The sequence below is a fragment of the Danio rerio genome, chromosome 17 (genome assembly GCF_052040795.2).
Source record: "Danio rerio strain M-AB ecotype USA chromosome 17, GRCz13ab, whole genome shotgun sequence".
In the NCBI taxonomy this organism is placed as follows: Eukaryota; Metazoa; Chordata; class Actinopteri; order Cypriniformes; family Danionidae; genus Danio; species Danio rerio.
This window is the reverse complement of record NC_141037.1, coordinates 3,752,945-3,773,616: the sequence shown is the minus strand read 5'-3', so window position 1 is coordinate 3,773,616 and position 20,672 is coordinate 3,752,945. Positions and strand designations below refer to the sequence as shown.

General features: G+C 43.3%; 1 protein-coding gene across 3 annotated transcripts in view; it reads right to left on the bottom strand.

Annotated features, from left to right (window-relative positions):
* Positions 1 to 420: 420 nt before the first annotated feature.
* The window catches only part of kcnk10b (potassium channel, subfamily K, member 10b), a 40,134-nt gene continuing 19,882 nt past the window's right edge, over positions 421 to 20,672 (bottom strand). For 2 of the 3 annotated variants that reach the window (XM_087289322.1, XM_087289323.1), the window contains exons 3-7: positions 15,547 to 15,664; positions 11,188 to 11,348; positions 10,729 to 10,921; positions 4,693 to 4,835; positions 421 to 1,814 (exon numbers count right to left, since the gene is read on the bottom strand). In XM_087289322.1, coding sequence (XP_087145448.1) covers positions 1,164 to 1,814; positions 4,693 to 4,835; positions 10,729 to 10,921; positions 11,188 to 11,348; positions 15,547 to 15,664 — 1,266 coding nt within the window. In that variant the 3' untranslated portion in view covers positions 421 to 1,163. The remainder of the gene's footprint in view (positions 1,815 to 4,692; positions 4,836 to 10,728; positions 10,922 to 11,187; positions 11,349 to 15,546; positions 15,665 to 20,672) is intronic. The other variant, NM_001161399.1, reaches the window with a different exon arrangement.

Genomic DNA, 20,672 nt, shown 5'->3' with positions numbered 1-20,672 from the left:
AGGAGCATGCACAGATGTTTCAGCAATTCAATTGGTCATTGACAATCATTCTATTATCCAATCAGTATTAGACCAAACCCCTATAATTACTTAAGCTGTCCTACCTGCAGTATCTCACGACTTTAGCATTCCTCTACCACCCCGACACCTCACCTCATAAACATTATATACCCAGGGGGAGCGTCTGGGCCCGGGCTAGACACTTCGCTCGAATCCCAACACCTCCCTATTCCCTGATATGGGGGATAACACGAGTTGGGGTGTCTTCCCTGAGCTCAGAGCCCTCTCCAGGACAACACGCCAAATACACTTTATTCTGAAACATCTGTAAGTGTGAACTTGTGAAACGTTGTTAAATAAAATCGGTAAATTACCTTAAAATTCTCAACTAAATATAAATTCAAGGTTAATGACAATAAATTATCAGGGCTTCTTTATTTGTAAAAACAAAGTCAAAATAAATGGCATTTAATTCAGAATTATTCAGGCTCTTTCAGTAAGCTAATATTAGAGAACACAACATTCATTCATTCAGTTTCCTTCGGCTTAATCCCTTTATTTATCAGGGGTTGCCACAGCGAAGGGAACCACCAACTGATCCAGCATATGTTTGACACAGCGGATGCCTTTTACAGCTGCAACCCAGTACTGGAAAACATCCATACACACTCATACACTACAACCAATTTAGTGTATTCAGTTCCCCTATAGCACATGTGTTTGGACTGTGAGGTAAACCGGAGCACCCGGAGGAAACCCACACCAACACAAGGAGAACATGCAAACTCCAGCCTAGCTGGTACTCAAACCAGCAACCTTCTTGCTGTGAGGCCACAGTGCTAACCACCGAGCCATCACCCTTGAGAAGACAGCATAATATACATAAATACAACGTGCTTACTTCAGTCAACTTGCTTTTTGTTTAGTATTTTTCAGATGAAAGTGTGCATGTGTTGTAAGGATTTGCAACTTGTTTTCTATTTGCGTTTGCTTTGTGACGATATGCAACACGTGCAACATCAAACCGATGAAGATGCTTTCTTTATATGCTGGTGTTTTGTCTATTTGGGTGTTTTCTCATGTTGCAGTGCATTTAAAGCTCTCTCAGCCTCTTTATGAAACACATTCTGTATGAATTTGGCCCTTCAGGTGTGATCGTGTGCCTACGGTTGGTGTTCCTTCAGCTCCAGTCTTTTATTTCGCTCTTGTTCCTTAACCTGAGCGGGTGCGAGACCGTTCTGCTGTTTGGGTTCCTCAGGATAGTGCGGCAGACAGGTAAATCCAGTGTTGGCCTGTTTTTCCACCTTCTCCTCCTCCTCCTCCTCCATCTGGTCCTCGTCCTCCTCCTCCTGTCTCTCTTCTCCCAGCGTGACGTTGTCGAGTTCGTCTATCTGAGTTGGATCCTCCTGAATATTCCTGCGCAGGTCTTTACTCCTGTTGCGTTTGGCTAGTTTAGTGAGCGAGCCGAAGCGGTTGAAGATGTTTTCTTCTGAAGACGTCTGCTGCTCTCCGCATTTAGCCTTCAGGCGCAGGTTGTTGAGTTTTGTGTCGATGCTCTCCTGCGAGGATGTTTTGAAGCGTCCGGCATCCAAACTAGCAAAAACCGCTCGTTTTTCAGGCGATAGCATGTCGAGCGAATGCGCACGCTGCTCCAGACCCAAACGCCGGCGCTCCATGCTGCGAATAGTCGCAGCTCGCTGGAGTTTATCGTGAATTTCTCCACTAAGACGGCGTCTTGTTTCACGTAACTCTGCTCGGACGTTTGCTTTCCATTCCACTGCATGAGCCTTAATGCCTCCAACTTGTTGTCCAACCTGTAGAAGAATAAAGAGCATTGAGAACATGGCTTTTAAAAACAGTTGAGTAGATGTTTGAGTGCTGTTTTAAGTGCAAATCCAATGTTGTGGCTTAGCTAATGTGTACACTGTACAAAAACAACTGTTAAATTTTACTATTATCTGCAACAAAAGCTAATATTTAAAACTAACAAAAAACAAGATTTTCTACCACTTTTAACTATTTGCACTCAATATGTAATTATATTTAGCATTTAAAATGAATGTAAAACAGCATTTGATACAGAATTTACTAGGGGTGTAACGATTTATCGTTGTACGATTTATTGCGATGCAAAAATGTCACAATATGCATCGTGCCGTTATGCCGATTTTATTACGATATGACGTCCGTTTTCTCTTATTAGTTAAGCTGTTTGCATGTGAGCTACGTTCCACCTGCTGTCGCACGAGAGTTCAGATTGCAGCAGCAGTAGTGTTAGCAGACCAAGATGAGTGGAGCTGAAATAGAGGATGGCTCATCCTCTCAAAATCAGACGTCTGGCAACATTTCGGTTGTACAGTCATTGCTTTAGACTCGTCTGCTTTTTGACACGCATACTGGGTCAAACATAGCCGAAGTTTTAAAGTCTTCCCAGTGATTTAGATACTTTGCACAGCGACATGAATACCTCCTAATGGTGTTGAAAGAGTCACATACTGTATTTATAAGGTACAATTCACCCTAAAATATCATTCTGTCTTCATATAATGATGTATTGGCGGCCGCAAAATCACACATGACGTGAGCTGACCGTGAGCTGCTACTACAGTGGACTATGATAGGCGCGCGCGTCTGCTTCAGTGAACAGAACCTGCAGGTTGCGACGAACAGGTAATAAAACAGTAAGCAACATTCAGTTTGTGGAACAGAGTGATGGTTCAGGAGCCGCGTGGGAAGTATGAACAGCAGTGGAAATGAAACCGAAAGCGTGCACATTATTTAAACAATCATAGCGCATTTTAGAGTTATGATTACGACGAGCATGAACTCTTTTGAGAACAGAGGCACACAAAAATACACGTCAACATGATACACTTGATAGCACCGACATCAGCGACGCCAAAGAAATAGTAAACCAGCCTAAACTGCTGAAAAGAGTCACGACTGTCCTGTGAAATGAAAAGACGGCCACCCTGTCACTCATCATGCCCAACATGAAGACAGTCATCCATAAAAACCTCTCAGACAGATACACATCAGTTCAGGATTATCTTATAGAACTGCTGATTACCTGGAAATGTAGATTGCACACACAAAAAACACAAGTGACCAAGCAAAGCCTTAAAGGGCCATGACACCCCCCACTTTCGGTTAAAGTCTACTTCAGAATTTTTTCAAAAGATGCATGATTAATGGGCGGAGCTCCGCGAGCATCGGGCAGGAGTGGGCGTGGCCAGCAGGGGAGAACGTGAGCGAACGAAGCTAGCTCACAAAATGAGACAAACCGTGAGGAGACGCATGAGTTTATAGTTCACAAAGTTAAAATGCAAAGAAATGAACAGTGATTTAATGCCCTGCTACATTTGTTATTCATAATTTCATATACACACAACCACAATTTATATCATTATAAAGATAAGTGTGTTCATGTAAACACTATAAATGAGGACTCTCCCTCAATCCCCGTATCCAGCAGACTCAGTGCAGCAGGTCTCCTGACCTGTCTATTTTAACTATTAGCCCTGCTGGTAATCTGGAGGATTTAGGCAAACACAGCAGCACAGTGATGTGTCTGAATGTGAACGAACTCCTGATAAAAGACAGCGTCCGCCATTCTCTAATTCTCGTGCTGCTCTCCTGACAAAAATGCTAGCAGTACACACACAGCTTTGCTGTATGATCGGCCCTGACAAGATCGCGGGGGAAAACATGCAACAAACCCCGTGGATGATGGAAACAAACACATATGAGCCTTCATGAACGGCTAAATACTGTGCCGTGGTTTCCGTGTCTCTCAGCTCGGGCTTGACTCTGGCAGGTCTGGCAGGTCTCATGAATAATTAAGCAGCCGGCTCTTCTCATAGGATAAGAAAACTCCGCTATGAATAATAATGAGAAACCGACGCGTCATCATTGCACTTGCAGTTCTGCGCTACGTCGCCGATTTTGATCCCGCCCCAAAAATCATTTTAAACCCGGAATCCTGTTTTCCCCACAATTAAAGCTGACTGGTGCTAACATTGTCTTAACTGATGCTCAACACACACACACATCTGTTAATATAAAAAAAAAAGTTCTCCGGGGTGTCCTGAACCTTTAAGCTCTTACTGTTAAATTCAATTGAATTGAATCATTTCAATAATATTTTATAAGAAGTTTTTAAATTGTTTTATTTTCCAGAGACAGTCCTGTTTAATTTATTTTCATAAAGAAGGTTCAGTTTAACAAGTTGAAACAAAAGAAATACATAAAAAATAGTTTACTTGGTAATTAAATAAAAAAAAAAATTTGCATTTCAGTTTAATTTTCAATTTTTATTCCAAATATTGTGATACATATCGAATCGTGAACATTATATCGTGATACACATTGTATCGTGAGCTAAGTGTATCGTTACACCCCTAGAATTTACTATTTGAAATCAACGCAAAACAGAATTTTCTATTTTAAAGTCAAAGTCTAAAGTCAGCATCTCCAAGTCTCCTAAGATTGATCAATAATTTAAAGTTACCTTTACTAATACAATCAAGGAATATATAACCATGTTAACTATTGACAAACCAAGATGCATTAACAACAGGAGCCAATCGACTAATGCTCGGCAGATGCCATGAAATACAATAATGCCGTATTGGGTATTGCAGATCAATATATTGCACTGCACTTTCATCATTTGTGTTTGGCAGGTCTTACCTCCTCTTTTGTTTTCTTGGACAGAACCCTGAGCCAATCTCCAATCATGCTGAGAACTGCTGCAAAGTACGCCAGACCCACCAAAATCCAGAACCACACCAGAGGCTTGTACCATTTCATGTATTCAATTTTCCGATCTCCTCCTAGAAATAATGAGGGCTTTGGATTACATAAGGAATTTAAACATCCACAAATAACACAAAATAGGCAAGTAAGATAATCATCCCAATAAAATGCATCCCAAATGACACACTAAAGCACTTCTGCATTTATAAACTTAACTGTGTAGAGTTTAAGTTTAGTTCATCACCAGTGGAAATCTAAGACCACCCAGAAGTACAAATAATTTCCAAGACGATGTTGAAAAGTAATGAATAGTACCTGTCATGAGTACAACGGCACTCACAATCATGTCTGTTGATGATTTTTGATTGCACCAGCCAGATTATATACAGTAATCCAACCTTAACCAACAAATAGCTCCTCCCCTTCCTCAGAAACTCCTCCTGTATATCAGGAGGTTCCACCACTTTATCAGCAGTTCCGCCCTTTTATCAGCAACTCCTCCCCTTCACTAGCAGCTCCTCCTTTTTACTTGCAGCTCCTCTCCTTTATCAGAAGCTCCTCCCCTTTACCAGTCGTTGAAGCCCTTTATCAGTAGCTCCTCCCCTTCACCAGTAGTTGAACCCCTTTATCAGCAGCTCCTCCCCTTCACCAGTAGTTGAACCCCTTTATCAGTAGCTCCTCCCCTTCACCAGTAGTTGAACCCCTTTATCAGCAGCTCCTCCCCTTCGCCAGTAGTTGAACCCCTTTATCAGCAGCTCCTCCCCTTCACCAGTAGTTGAACCCCTTTATCAGTAGCTCCTCTCCTTCACCAGTAGTTGAACCCCTTTATCAGCAGCTCCTCCCCTTCGCCAGTAGTTGAACCCCTTAATCAGCAGCTCCTCTCCTTCACCAGTAGTTGAACCCCTTTATCAGCAGCTCCTCCCCTTCGCCAGTAGTTGAACCCCTTTATCAGCAGCTCCTCCTCTTTGCCAGTAGTTGAACCCCTTTATCAGTAGCTCCTCCCCTTCACCAGTTGTTGAACCCCTTTATCAGTAGCTCCTCCCCTTCCCCAGTAGTTGAACCCCTTTATCAGTAGCTCCTCCCCTTCGCCAGTAGTTGAACCCCTTTATCAGCAGCTCCTCACCTTCGCCAGTAGTTGAACCCCTTTATCAGCAGCTCCTCCCCTTCGCCAGTAGTTGAACCCCTTTATCAGTAGCTCCTCCCCTTCATCAGTAGTTGAACCCCTTTATCAGCAGCTCCTCCCCTTCACCAGTAGTTGAACCCCTTTATCAGTAGCTCCTCCCCTTCACCAGTAGTTGAACCCCTTTATCAGCAGCTCCTCCCCTTCACCAGTAGTTGAACCCCTTTATCAGAAGCTCCTCCCCTTTGCCAGTAGTTGAACCCCTTTATCAGCAGCTCCTCCCCTTCACCAGTAGTTGAACCCCTTTATCAGCAGCTCCTCCCCTTCGCCAGTAGTTAAACCCGTTTATCAGCAGCTCCTCCCCTTCGCCAGTAGTTGAACCCCTTTATCAGCAGCTCCTCCCCTTCGCCAGTAGTTGAACCCCTTTATCAGCAGCTCCTCCCTTTCACCAGTAGTTGAACCCCTTTATCAGCAGCTCCTCCCCTTCGCCAGTAGTTAAACCCGTTTATCAGCAGCTCCTCCCCTTCGCCAGTAGTTGAACCCCTTTATCAGCAGCTCCTCCTCTTCACCAGTAGTTGAACCCCTTTATCAGTAGCTCCTCCCCTTCGCCAGTAGTTAAACCCGTTTATCAGCAGCTCCTCCCCTTCGCCAGTAGTTGAACCCCTTTATCAGCAGCTCCTCCCCTTCACCAGTAGTTGAACCCCTTTATCAGTAGCTCCTCCCCTTCACCAGTAGTTGAACCCCTTTATCAGCAGCTCCTCCCCTTCACCAGTAGTTGAACCCCTTTATCAGCAGCTCCTCCCCTTTGCCAGTAGTTAAACCCCTTTATCAGCAGCTCCTCCCTTTCACCAGTAGTTGAACCCCTTTATCAGCAGCTCCTCCCCTTCACCAGTAGTTGAACCCCTTTATCAGTAGCTCCTCCCCTTCACCAGTAGTTGAACCCCTTTATCAGCAGCTCCTCCCCTTCACCAGTAGTTGAACCCCTTTATCAGCAGCTCCTCCCCTTTGCCAGTAGTTAAACCCCTTTATCAGCAGCTCCTCCCCTTCGCCAGTAGTTGAACCCCTTTATCAGCAGCTCCTCCCCTTCATCAGTAGTTGAACCCCTTTATCAGCAGCTCCTCCCCTTCACCAGTAGTTGAACCCCTTTATTAGTAGCTCCTCCCCTTCACCAGTAGTTGAACCCCTTTATCAGCAGCTCCTCCCCTTCACCAGTAGTTGAACCCCTTTATTAGTAGCTCCTCCCCTTCGCCAGTAGTTGAACCCCTTTATCAGCAGCTCCTCCCCTTCACCAGTAGTTGAACCCCTTTATCAGCAGCTCCTCCCCTTTGCCAGTAGTTGAACCCCTTTATCAGCAGCTCCTCCCCTTCGCCAGTAGTTGAACCCCTTTATCAGTAGCTCCTCCCCTTCGCCAGTAGTTAAACCCGTTTATCAGCAGCTCCTCCCTTTCGCCAGTAGTTGAACCCCTTTATCAGCAGCTCCTCCCCTTCGCCAGTAGTTGAACCCCTTTATCAGCAGCTCCTCCCTTTCACCAGTAGTTGAACCCCTTTATCAGCAGCTCCTCCTCTTCACCAGTAGTTGAACCCCTTTATCAGTAGCTCCTCCCTTTCGCCAGTAGTTAAACCCGTTTATCAGCAGCTCCTCCCCTTCGCCAGTAGTTGAACCCCTTTATCAGCAGCTCCTCCCCTTCACCAGTAGTTGAACCCCTTTATCAGTAGCTCCTCCCCTTCACCAGTAGTTGAACCCCTTTATCAGCAGCTCCTCCCCTTCACCAGTAGTTGAACCCCTTTATCAGCAGCTCCTCCCCTTTGCCAGTAGTTAAACCCCTTTATCAGCAGCTCCTCCCCTTCGCCAGTAGTTGAACCCCTTTATCAGCAGCTCCTCCCCTTCATCAGTAGTTGAACCCCTTTATCAGCAGCTCCTCCCCTTCACCAGTAGTTGAACCCCTTTATCAGCAGCTCCTCCCCTTCACCAGTAGTTGAACCCCTTTATCAGCAGCTCCTCCCCTTCACCAGTAGTTGAACCCCTTTATCAGAAGCTCCTCCCCTTTGCCAGTAGTTGAACCCCTTTATCAGCAGCTCCTCCCCTTCACCAGTAGTTGAACCCCTTTATCAGCAGCTCCTCCCCTTTGCCAGTAGTTGAACCCCTTTATCAGCAGCTCCTTCCCTTCGCCAGTAGTTAAACCCGTTTATCAGCAGCTCCTCCCCTTCGCCAGTAGTTGAACCCCTTTATCAGCAGCTCCTCCCCTTCGCCAGTAGTTGAATCCCTTTATCAGCAGCTCCTCCCCTTCGCCAGTAGTTGAACCCCTTTATCAGCAGCTCCTCCCCTTCGCCAGTAGTTAAACCCGTTTATCAGCAGCTCCTCCCCTTCGCCAGTAGTTGAACCCCTTTATCAGCAGCTCCTCCCTTTCACCAGTAGTTGAACCCCTTTATCAGCAGCTCCTCCCCTTCGCCAGTAGTTGAACCCCTTTATCAGCAGCTCCTCCCCTTCACCAGTAGTTGAACCCCTTTATCAGTAGCTCCTCCCCTTCACCAGTAGTTGAACCCCTTTATCAGCAGCTCCTCCCCTTTGCCAGTAGTTAAACCCGTTTATCAGCAGCTCCTCCCCTTCGCCAGTAGTTGAACCCCTTTATCAGCAGCTTCTCCCCTTCCCCTGCAGTTCAGTTTACTAGCAGCTCCCCTCGTTTATCAGCAGCTCCTCTCCTTTCCCAGTAGCTCCACCTCTTTTTCAGCAGCTCCTCCCCTTCACCAGCAGTTCCATTGCTTTATCAGCAGCTCCCCCCTTCCCCATCAGCTCCTACTCTTCCTCATCAGCTCCGCCTCTTTATTAGCAACTCCTCCCCTTCACTAGCATCTTCTCCCCTTTATCAGCAGCTCCTCCTCTTCACCAGTAGTTGAACCCCTTTATCAGTAGCTCCTCCCTTTCGCCAGTAGTTAAACCCGTTTATCAGCAGCTCCTCCCCTTCGCCAGTAGTTGAACCCCTTTATCAGCAGCTCCTCCCCTTCACCAGTAGTTGAACCCCTTTATCAGTAGCTCCTCCCCTTCACCAGTAGTTGAACCCCTTTATCAGCAGCTCCTCCCCTTCACCAGTAGTTGAACCCCTTTATCAGCAGCTCCTCCCCTTTGCCAGTAGTTAAACCCCTTTATCAGCAGCTCCTCCCCTTCGCCAGTAGTTGAACCCCTTTATCAGCAGCTCCTCCCCTTCATCAGTAGTTGAACCCCTTTATCAGCAGCTCCTCCCCTTCACCAGTAGTTGAACCCCTTTATCAGTAGCTCCTCCCCTTCACCAGTAGTTGAACCCCTTTATCAGCAGCTCCTCCCCTTCACCAGTAGTTGAACCCCTTTATCAGAAGCTCCTCCCCTTTGCCAGTAGTTGAACCCCTTTATCAGCAGCTCCTCCCCTTCACCAGTAGTTGAACCCCTTTATCAGCAGCTCCTCCCCTTTGCCAGTAGTTGAACCCCTTTATCAGCAGCTCCTCCCCTTCGCCAGTAGTTAAACCCGTTTATCAGCAGCTCCTCCCCTTCGCCAGTAGTTGAACCCCTTTATCAGCAGCTCCTCCCCTTCGCCAGTAGTTGAATCCCTTTATCAGCAGCTCCTCCCTTTCACCAGTAGTTGAACCCCTTTATCAGCAGCTCCTTCCCTTCGCCAGTAGTTGAACCCCTTTATCAGCAGCTCCTCCCCTTCACCAGTAGTTGAACCCCTTTATCAGTAGCTCCTCCCCTTCACCAGTAGTTAAACCCGTTTATCAGCAGCTCCTCCCCTTCGCCAGTAGTTGAACCCCTTTATCAGCAGCTCCTCCCCTTCATCAGTAGTTGAACCCCTTTATCAGCAGCTCCTCCCCTTCACCAGTAGTTGAACCCCTTTATCAGTAGCTCCTCCCCTTCACCAGTAGTTGAACCCCTTTATCAGCAGCTCCTCCCCTTTGCCAGTAGTTAAACCCGTTTATCAGCAGCTCCTCCCCTTCGCCAGTAGTTGAACCCCTTTATCAGCAGCTTCTCCCCTTCCCCTGCAGTTCAGTTTACTAGCAGCTCCCCTCGTTTATCAGCAGCTCCTCTCCTTTCCCAGTAGCTCCACCTCTTTTTCAGCAGCTCCTCCCCTTCACCAGCAGTTCCATTGCTTTATCAGCAGCTCCCCCCTTCCCCATCAGCTCCTACTCTTCCTCATCAGCTCCGCCTCTTTATTAGCAACTCCTCCCCTTCACTAGCATCTTCTCCCCTTTATCAGCAGCTCCTCCCCTTCGCCAGTAGTTGAACCCCTTTATCAGCAGCTCCTCCCTTTCGACAGTAGTTGAACCCCTTTATCAGCAGCTCCTCCCCTTCACCAGTAGTTGAACCCCTTCATCAGCAGCTCCTCCCCTTCGCCAGTAGTTAAACCCCTTTATCAGCAGCTCCTCCCCTTTTCCAGTAGCCCCACCCCTTTATCAGCAGCTCCTCCCCTACACCCACAGCTCCTCCACTTTATCAGCAGCTCCCATCCCTTTATCATCAGCTCCTCCCCTTCCCTAATAGCACCTCCCCTTTAATTTTCCTTCATCTCCTTCCCTAATAATTCTGCTTCTCCTCTGGTCTCCACAGCTGCTCCACCGTTCAGATTTTGTATTTTAGGTTTTTGTCCTCAAACTGCTCCTGTGTGTAGCGCTAGTTTCTCACACATCTCTAAAGCCTTCAGTTGTGTTTTGGAGCTGTAATGCGCTCAGAACCTGCCGGAACTACTTTACCTGTGCATTTATCTGAAAATATCGGCACACAAGCCAATCAGAATCAAGCATTCCACAGTCATGTGGTAAGTTAATTTAAGAACATACTGTATGTTCTTGAATCTCTTGATTTTACTGGGTGAAATGTGGACTTACCTGCAACATAATCTCCAATGCCGATGGTCGTGAGCGTAATGACGACAAAGTAAATGGCGTCTAATGTACTCCATCCCTCTGTGTGCTTGAAAAACACCGCTGGGATGGTGACAAAAACGATGCATCCGGCGATGATGAAGAGGATGGTGGAGGTCACGCGGATTTTGGTCTGACTGATTTGCTTGTGCTTTTGCTGTAAAGAGTGACAGAAGAATTCATACAAATGTAATTTAGACATTTATAAACAACGAATTAAATGTATAAACGTAACATAAATAAGACATTTTCTAACAATTCATTAATTATATTATTTGGACAGGTGTACCTAATAAAGTGGCCGGTGAGTGTATATGTACAAGTAAAAAAAATAGATAGCATTAAAGGTGACAGATTGCGTGTGGGTCTGCTAATAAGCAGTTGTCAGTCATCAGTAAACCAGTCATAAGTCAGTGGACTCACCCTGAAAACTTTCTCCACCCTCAGGATGCTCTTCATAAACATCGTGCCCAGTTGATCCCCGACCCCGGCCAACAGGAAGCCGAACAGAGGGATGCCAAATATGGCGTAAAGGATGCAGAAAATCTTGCCGCCCTCAGTGCTGGGAGCGATGTTTCCATAGCCTGTCCATGTGGGCGAACAAGACAACAGCTTATTTAACTCCCCTCTATTAAAACTGCATAGAGACACAGACAATTGGAGGCTTCTAGCGAGAGGACTTGGCAGTAATTACAGATCGCTGGACGAAACAGAAGTTTAGACACATGCAAACTCATCAGTGCAGAAAGTTGCCTGTGTTCTGTGATTAGTTGCATGAAGATCAGTGCTGCACATTGAGTCAGTGAGTCCGCGGATCCTTAAAAAGGCTTCAATTCATTCATTTTCATTTGGCTTAGTTCCATATCTGTCAGGGGTTACCACAGCGGAATGAACCGCCAACTATTCCATCATATGTTTTACGCAGCGGATGTCCTTCCAGCTGCAACCCGGTACTGGAAAACACCCATACACACTCCCATTCACATACACGCTCATACACTATGGCCAATTGAGCTTATTTAATTACCATATAGCGCATGTGTTTGGACTGTGAGGAAAACCGGAGCACCCGGAGGAAACCCACGCCAACACAGTAGATATTTCAACTAAACCTGAAGAGATGGCTGAACTGTCTGAGATAACTGAGTGTATTAAAGATGTTGAAGACTGGATGACCAACAATGTTCTTCTCTTAAACTCAGACAAAACAGAATTGTTACTTATTGGGCCTAAATCCTGTACACAGCAAATCTCGCAACTCAATCTACAATTAGAGGGATACAAAGTTAGCTTTAGCTCTACTATAAAAGATCTGGGTGTCATATTAGACAGCAATCTAACTTTTGAAAACCATATATGCCATGTCACAAAAACTGCCTTCTTTCATCTGAGAAATATTGCTTAATTACGAAGTATGCTGTCCATCTCAGATGCAGAAAAGCTAGTCCATGCTTTTATGACTTCTAGGCTGGATTACTGTAATGCTCTGTTTGCTGGCTGCCCAGCATCCTCTATTCACAAACTTCAGTTAGCACAAAATGCCGCAGCCAGAGTTCTGACCAGGTCTAGAAAATATGATCATATCACCCCAATTTTATCCTCCTTACACTGGCTGCCTGTTCAGTTTCACATTGAATTTTAAATATTACTTCTCACCTATAAAGCTCTAAATAATCGAGCTCCTGTTTATCTAACCAACCTTCTGTCTCGCTACAATACAACTCGCTCTTTAAGATCTCAAGACTCAGGGCTTCTGGTGGTAACTAGAATAGCAAAGTGCCCTAAAGGAGGTCGAGCCTTCTCCTTTATGGCTCCTAAACTCTGGAATAATGTCCAAGGCTCAGACACACTCTCTCAGTTCAAAACTAGATTAAAGACCTATCTGTTTAGTAAAGCATACACTCATCACTTAGCGGGTCTCCATGCAGGTTTCTGCATCTTGCTTATATACACTATGAACAGCAGCTACGCTAATTGTTCTCTTTTTTCTCCATTTTCACTTGGGGATACTCATCCCGAGGTCCTCTGATTATGCGGAGTCACTGATTGGATCCAAGACCAGCGACGTGATGATCCCAAGGTGTCCATATCCTGGACCAGGCCGTATCCTGAGCTGCTGCTGCACTGGTGGTCATGGGGGAGTGGAGAGCATGAGACTGATTCCAGTGACGCTCCAGGGACAGACGAGTCTTCGCTGAGGCCAGCTTCCTGAGACTGCAGCTCTACACAAGACGTTTGGCCAGCGGAGAAATTAAAATGGTCGTGCCCATCTGAGTCTGGTTTCTCTCAAGGTTTTTCTTCACTCTCCTATCAGTGAAGTTTTTTTTTCCCTCTCCGCTGTCGCCACTGGTTTGCATGGTGTGTTATCGAGAGCTACGCATCGATGGATTTTCTCTTCAGTGTTTGGACTCTCAGTAATGACTTTAAACCACACTGAACTGAACTAAACTGAACTGAACTTAAACACTAAAAACTGAACTACACTGATCCAGTTACTATGACCATTTATGTGAAGCTGCTTTGACACAATCTACATTGTAAAAGCGCTATACAAATAAAGCTGAATCGAATTGAATTGAACACGGGAAGAACATGCAAACTCCACACAGAAATGGCCATTAGTTGTCCTAAATTAAATTACGCAATCAAACTGACCAACCCCATAATAATATAATGATGATAATAATAATGTCTTGCAGTTTATATGTACAATCACCAGTGTTAAGGATGGTCATTAGTTGTGTTGCTTGCTTTTTGTTCACCAAACTCTTTACTAGTGTTGCTAGGCATCAGGGCAGGTATGTGTATATATCTTAAGATGCATTTTGACCTGTTTCCACTGAGTGGTACGGTACGGTTTGGTTTGATACACTTTTATGGCCGTTTCCACTGTCAAACGGTGTACCGGACAATACTACTTTATTGTCACTTCTCTGAAAGGGTACCAAACACAAGAAGGTTACCAAAAGGTGGAGCTAGACAAGCAGCTGAACGCTATTGGTTTACAGAGATACGTCACGAGCTTACGCAAAAAGCCAGAATGAAAACAAAAGAGCCGTCATGTTTTAAATACACAGCCGAGAGATTACAGCTGAATTATATATACATATAATAACGAGCCATGGTCGATCTGGGCTCAAACAACAACAACAAACAAACAAACAAAGCCAAGAAGAAGAGCAGATTTACCCTGTGCCCCCTAGTTTTTGACGAGCCAGTATAAAGCGCGAGCAGTTTCGCTTTCTTGCTTGCGCTCACTGTGCATCTATATCTAAAATAACAAACTTCTTGAGCTGATGATAAAAACGTGCGCTTGATTATTGACGTGCTTTTGAAACACGAACCTGTCAAATTTTAATGCGGGAGTGAAGCGCGAAAAAAAGGACAACCCGGGCTCATTGTGGAAACGTAGCCCAGTGGATGTTTCTGCGGACTGCGAGAATCGCCCGGGAGGTACGGGGTTTTGTTTTCGCGGGAGCACCCACACGTACGTACCTCCGGCCACGTAAATCGCTGTCTCCAGAAATGTCAGCAGGTTTCAAGAATGAGCTTGGGTTGAAAAAGGAGCATATTATTTCTTCAACAAACATGAACAAACTGCCATGTTTAACTATTATCATCATCTTTTGGACTAATATGGACTCAGAATGACTCTGTAACAGAGGCTACATGTGCTGCTGAAGATTGCTGAAGACACAGATAAGTGGTTTTCACTGACTGTGGGCTATACTTTGTGTTGTTTTTGAACATAAATAAGGACTAAATGTATGCTGTGTGTTGTTTTTTTGTAGTTGTAACATATCAGAGACTGTAAAGCCTCCTTTCCACTGCACAAGACAAGCGACAGTCCGGAAGTCATTCATTTCCGATGGAGAGTAGATCGGGAGCTGCGGGCAGTTCCGATCATATCCGTAAGCGGAAAATTCGGATCTGATTTGAGCTGCGGATGCGTTGAAATATTTAAACTCCTGCGACTAGACCGTATGCGACCGGCCCACTGGATATAATGTAATCCAGTGTTGTACAAGCAGGTCTGTGCGCGCGAGATGAGAAATACTAGCTTTTTGGTTATATTTTGAATTAGAAAAAATCATAAACAAAAAACATTTCAGTTCATAAATGTAAGTAATAAAAATGTGTTTTATGTTGTCTCCACATCCCCCCCAATATGTTAGCGGTCTATGAGTTTCTAGTATTCATTCATTCATTCAACCATGGTAAACAGAAGAGAATAAAGGCTCTTGCTTTTGCACTCTTTTACTTACTTTACTTTAGCTTCTCTCCCATGGTGCACGTCAGAACTGAAAATTCTGTGTGACTGCCACAAGGGGGCGTAATCCGACAGTCATGCCCAAATGTCGTGTGCAGTGGAAAGGCGGCTTAAGTGTCTGTACGTGTTGATATTTGTTAATTTATTTATTTATTTTATATAATTACAGACGTTAGAGTAGACTATTTCGCACTGTCATTGATCTGCAGTTATAATCAACTCCTGTTCATAGAATAGTTAGTAATGAACATTTATACAGAAATATTTGAGTGTATAAAGCATCTATTTTGTGAGAAGTGCTTCTCGTATGATATGTGAGCGACCCGTACAGCTTTACTGTAGACATTTTCTCGAGCGAGCATAATGTCGACTTAAACTTTATGTCGTACACCACGCCCACCAAAAGGGTACCCTTGGTAATGGAAAAGCAAGCCTGATAAAGGTGACCTGTACCGTACTGTACCAGTCAGTGGAAACAAACCATTACTGTACTTTACTGTAGTATACTTCACCGATTGTAGTGATGACGGTTCCAGCGAAGAAGAAAGCGCTGCCGAGATCCCACTGGCTGGAGTTATAGGACGCGTCTCCAATAGGACTCACTCCAGTGCTAACCGCTTCTACTGCATGCTGGGAAAAGAACAAAAAAAGTCAAGTACTGCAATTATAACTACAGTTTGACAAATATTGCAGCTGTTGGACAGCATCATGTACTTTTTAAGCGTTTTGAAGCTTTTTGAGGCGAGAATGTAGTTTGCAACAAGGATAAGAAACATTTCCATTCAATAAATGTGCAAATAACATGTGATGCTCAAATGCGCTTCACATAATACACACTTATTAATGATTCCTACTTGTGTTCCTTGTGATGAAGAGTGGGCAATATCTGATATGTAATGGGGAAAAAAAGAAAAATAAGTTCAACAGACGCTGGATTCGGGTTCATGATTGATCCTGTCAAAACATGTTGCCATGCGCTTTACGAGCTACACCACTCACGCTGCTGTAGACACTACAAAATTTTACACCTTTACATTGGACCATTTCTTTTTTAATTCCCTCACAGCGCGATGTTCAGACCCCACTGCATTAACCGCGTCAGCTAAACTCTCCCAGTCGATTTGTTTCTTTTGTTATTAATTCCCGAGGACAAACTTGCTAAATAACACAGTTTTTCTCTGGTCTACCTCCGACAGGAGCACCTCCAATTCACATTCTGTGAAGTTTCTCTTCTTGCTTGCTTTAGCCGTTGCTTTTTCAATTGGTTTTGCCAACGTAGAGTCATTAGCATATTTATACAGGGGAGGAGGCAGGGAGGGGTTTTGCGCTCGTGCATGTTGCGCTCAGTTTCACGTTAAGTTGGATGTACCAGCCTGATCTCACGAGAAAACGTAAGTATTTTACGTTTTGCCAGTTTAGTGGCTAATTCGTACGAATTCGTACGAGTTCAGTCGTACGAAATGGTACGATTTTAAAAAGGAGGCGTGGCACCTGACCCCACCTCTAACCCCAACCATCATTGGGGGATAAGCAAATCGTACTAAATTGTACGAATTAGATCTTACGAATTCATACGAATTAGCCACTAAATGAAAAAGTTACGAATTGCCGTGAGATTGTGTTGGATGTACAAAGAGAATGTGTGGGATTCTGCATATGTAGTGTTTCATACATCTGAATTTTTTACTGCGTACGCACATTTACAGTTTGTCCGTACGCAATTTTTTAGTATGATTTCAACGCAAGTCTTCGTACATGAGGCCCCTGGTCCTTGATAATGGGGAAAATTTGAAAATATCTTCAATATGCCATTAGATTTTGACCCAGTTTCATTGATTTTGGGTATACCTAATGGACGCATTTCTTCATCAGCTAATAAGAAACTGTATCATATATTAACCTTTGCTGCCAGAAACAATACTTTACTTAATTGTGTTATTGATAAAGCCCCATCACTTAAAGGTTGGCACAAGATAACTTTTGAGTTAATTCCTCTGGAACATCTCACCCATGTTTTACACAAAAAACAGAGCATTTTTTCAAAGTTCATTCATTTTCTTGTCGGCTTAGTCCCTTTATTAATCCAGGGTCACCACAGCAGAATGAACCGCCAACTTATCCAGCAAGTTATTACGCAGCAGATGCCCTTCCAGCTGCAACCCATCTCTGGGAAACATCCACACACATTCACACACACACTCATACACTATAGACAATTTACCCTACCCTATTCACCTGTACCGCATGTCTTTGGACTGTGGTGGAAACCGGAGCACCCGGAGGAAACCCATGCGAAGGCAGGGAGAACATGCAAACTCCACACAGAAATGCCAACTGAGCTGAGGTTCAAACCAGCGACCCAGCGACCTTCTTGCTGTGAGGCGACAGCACTACCTGCGCCACTTTTTTTAAAGTTTGGACTCCATATTTGGATTGTTTGGAACCTGGTCTTTGCCCTATCAAGCTGAAAGGAATATTGTAACTGTATTGTTATCTGAAAAAACAAGCAATGTTATTATGCTTTTTTTCTGATCTGTTTAATATGGGGTTGTGCTGTTTGTCAGGGTATGGGGGTGATGAAGAGGAGGCGAGGACCCAAATGCGGGGAATGAAGAATTTATTGAAAAATAAAACAAAAACAAAACTCAAATCTCCCCTTGTGGGGAAAAACACGACATTATATTATATACTAAACTAGACTTGGTCTAGAACTAGGCAAGACACAAAACTCTAAACCACTGTTGTAGAACCGGAATCAGCATACCTCACACAACAGGGAAAGGAAACAATAAACAACGGACCAGCACAGAACAGAGCACACTAGGAGAATAAATAGGAAAGACAAACCAATAAACAGACAGGCGGACAGGTGAAAATAATAATTACAAACAAGATAACAAGGTGGGTGGGACAAGACAACAGACGGGAGAGCGCATGACAGAGAAGAGACAAGCCATGCGCTCACATACACAGGACAAGAACATGCAGCCAATGAGAGAACTCATTAACCGCATGTTCATGACAACACAAACACAACACTGAAGCACACGACAAAAGCACGTGACCACAATGTAAACACAGAGCCACGTGCTTTGACAAAAGACGCAAGACACGAGCACACGATGAATGAAAACACTCACCGTGCACTCACACATGCAGCATGCATGCTTCATCCCAGCGCCGACCAAAACTGAAACCAACAAGATTGAGACGCTGGGAATGAAACACCACGCTGCTGACAGACGAAACACAAACATGAGTACAAGAGCGCACCAGTCTGAGGGACGCAAAGCGCGCGCGCGGCCACGTCAAGCAGGAGCGCGCACACTTTGCGTACACCCACGACGGCGCGCGCGCACACAGAGACAGAAACAGGACCAGACACGGGTAGTGTCCGAGCTCTGCCACCACAACAAGAGTTTACAAGACCAGAGTGGCAGAACCCTGACACTGTTTTCTAAGTAATCTGAGCTTCTTCTTTTTTTTCCTCTACATTGTTTTGTGTTGTTTTTTTTTTACAGTAGATGTTTTGTTCTGTCTGCATTGTAGTGAAAATCCAGTAGCATGAAAAGTGTTGAAAAAATCTTCTCTGTTAAACACAAATTGGGGGAAAAACAAACAGGGGGCGAAAAATTCTGACTTCAGCTGTATATATAGCGACATTGGTAGTTTGAAAAAATAAGAAATAATATATAGAGAATTCATCTGTAACATAACAGTAGAATTGGCAGTTTATTACCAGGTTTTTGTGCTGCAATTTACAACACCAAGCCAGACAAAATACCACATCATACTAATAAAAATGTCAATACATCAAACTTTGCAACCTCAAACGTTGTTGGAGGAAAGATCGGCGTCCAATAATGCATTTTAAAAGCATAAATAATGAATCAAAATATTGAATATTGAAAACAGTTCATACAATGTTAATACTGTAAATATTAATGGAGGTTTTGGTCTTCAGCTTGGTACAGCTCCCTTAGTAAACAAGGATTTGATTTCTATAATAATTCAGATCAGACTTGTGGATTAAATGTCTGTGTTTCTGATATGATGCTTTGAGTTTCTGTCTCAGAAAATCCTCCACTGAAAAATCAATGCGCTCCGTCTGTCGGTAATCTGATCAGGTTTTGTGACTCTTCTCAAACTATTTAAGGCAGATGTAGTAAATGGATCAGGCTGAGTAAATTTAGTCAATTTATCGGTCAGTGCAGTTCAAGCAGACTTTGCTGATGCGGTTTGTAAGCCAAATCCTGAGCAGAACAAAAATATTGCAGCAGAATTTTCTCCCAGAAAACATATTATCATTATTACCACATAAAGACAATGTATTACAGCACTTAAAGCTGCTTTTACCATCTTAAGTCTTGATAGAATATGATTTACAACATATTTTACAGCTTAAAGTCAATGAAAAACTGAATCTGCAACTAATTTTACCAATTTTAGTCAGGGTAAAACCGCATTTTCCAACTGAAAAAGTCAAGTAAAAGCTCTTGAAGCTAATATTAGCATTTAAAGCGCAAGTAAAACAGCATTTGCAACATATTTTGACCATATAAAGTCATGATAAACAAGATTTAAAAGCAAATTTACAGCTTAAAGTCAATTAAAAACTGAATCTGCAGTAATTTTGCCAATTTTAGTCAGGGTAAAACCGCATTTACCATTGGAAAGACAAGTAAAAGCTCTTGAAGTTAATTTTAGCACTTAAAACGCAAGTAAAACAGCATTTGCTACAACTCTGACCATTTAAAGTCATGATAAAACAAGATTTAAAAGCAAATTTACAGTTTAAAGTCAATGAAAAACTGAATCTGCAACTAATTTTACCAGTTTTAGTCAGGGTAAAACCGCATTTACCATTGAAAAGTCAATCAAAAGCTCTTGAAGCCAATATTAGCACCTTAAGCTCAAGTAAAACAACATTTGCAACAAATATGACCATTTAAAGTCATGATAAACAAGATTTAAAACCTTTTTTTACAGCTTAATATTGATAAAAAAAACTGATTCTGCAACTAATTTTACCATTTGTAGACGAGGTAAAACCGCATTTACCGTTGAAAAGTCAAGTAAAAGCTCTTGAAGCCAATATTAGCACTTACAATTCAAGTAAAACAGCATTTGCAACAAATTTGACCATTTAAAGTCTTAATAAAACAAGATTTAAAACGATTTTTACAGCTTAAAGTTGATGAAAAACTGAATCTGCAACTGATTTTATAAATTCTAGTCGAGGTAAAACAGCATTTACATTTAAAAAGACAAGTAAAAGCTTTTGAAGCTAATATTAGCACATAAAACTCAAGTCAAACATAATTTGCAACAAATTTGACCATTTAAAGTTTTGATTAACAAGATTTAAAAGCAAATTTACAGCTTAAAATCAATGTAAAACTGACTGCAACTAATTTTACCAATTTTAGTCAGGGTAAAACAGCATTTACCGTTAAAAAAAGTCAAGTAAAAGCTCTTGAAGCTAATATTAGCATTTAAAGCGCAAGTAAAACAGCATTTGCAACATATTTTGACCATTTAAAGTCGTGATAAACAAGATTTAAAAGCAAATTTCCAGCTTAAAGTCAATGAAAAACTGAATCTGCAATAATTTTAGTCAGGGTAAAACCGCATTTAC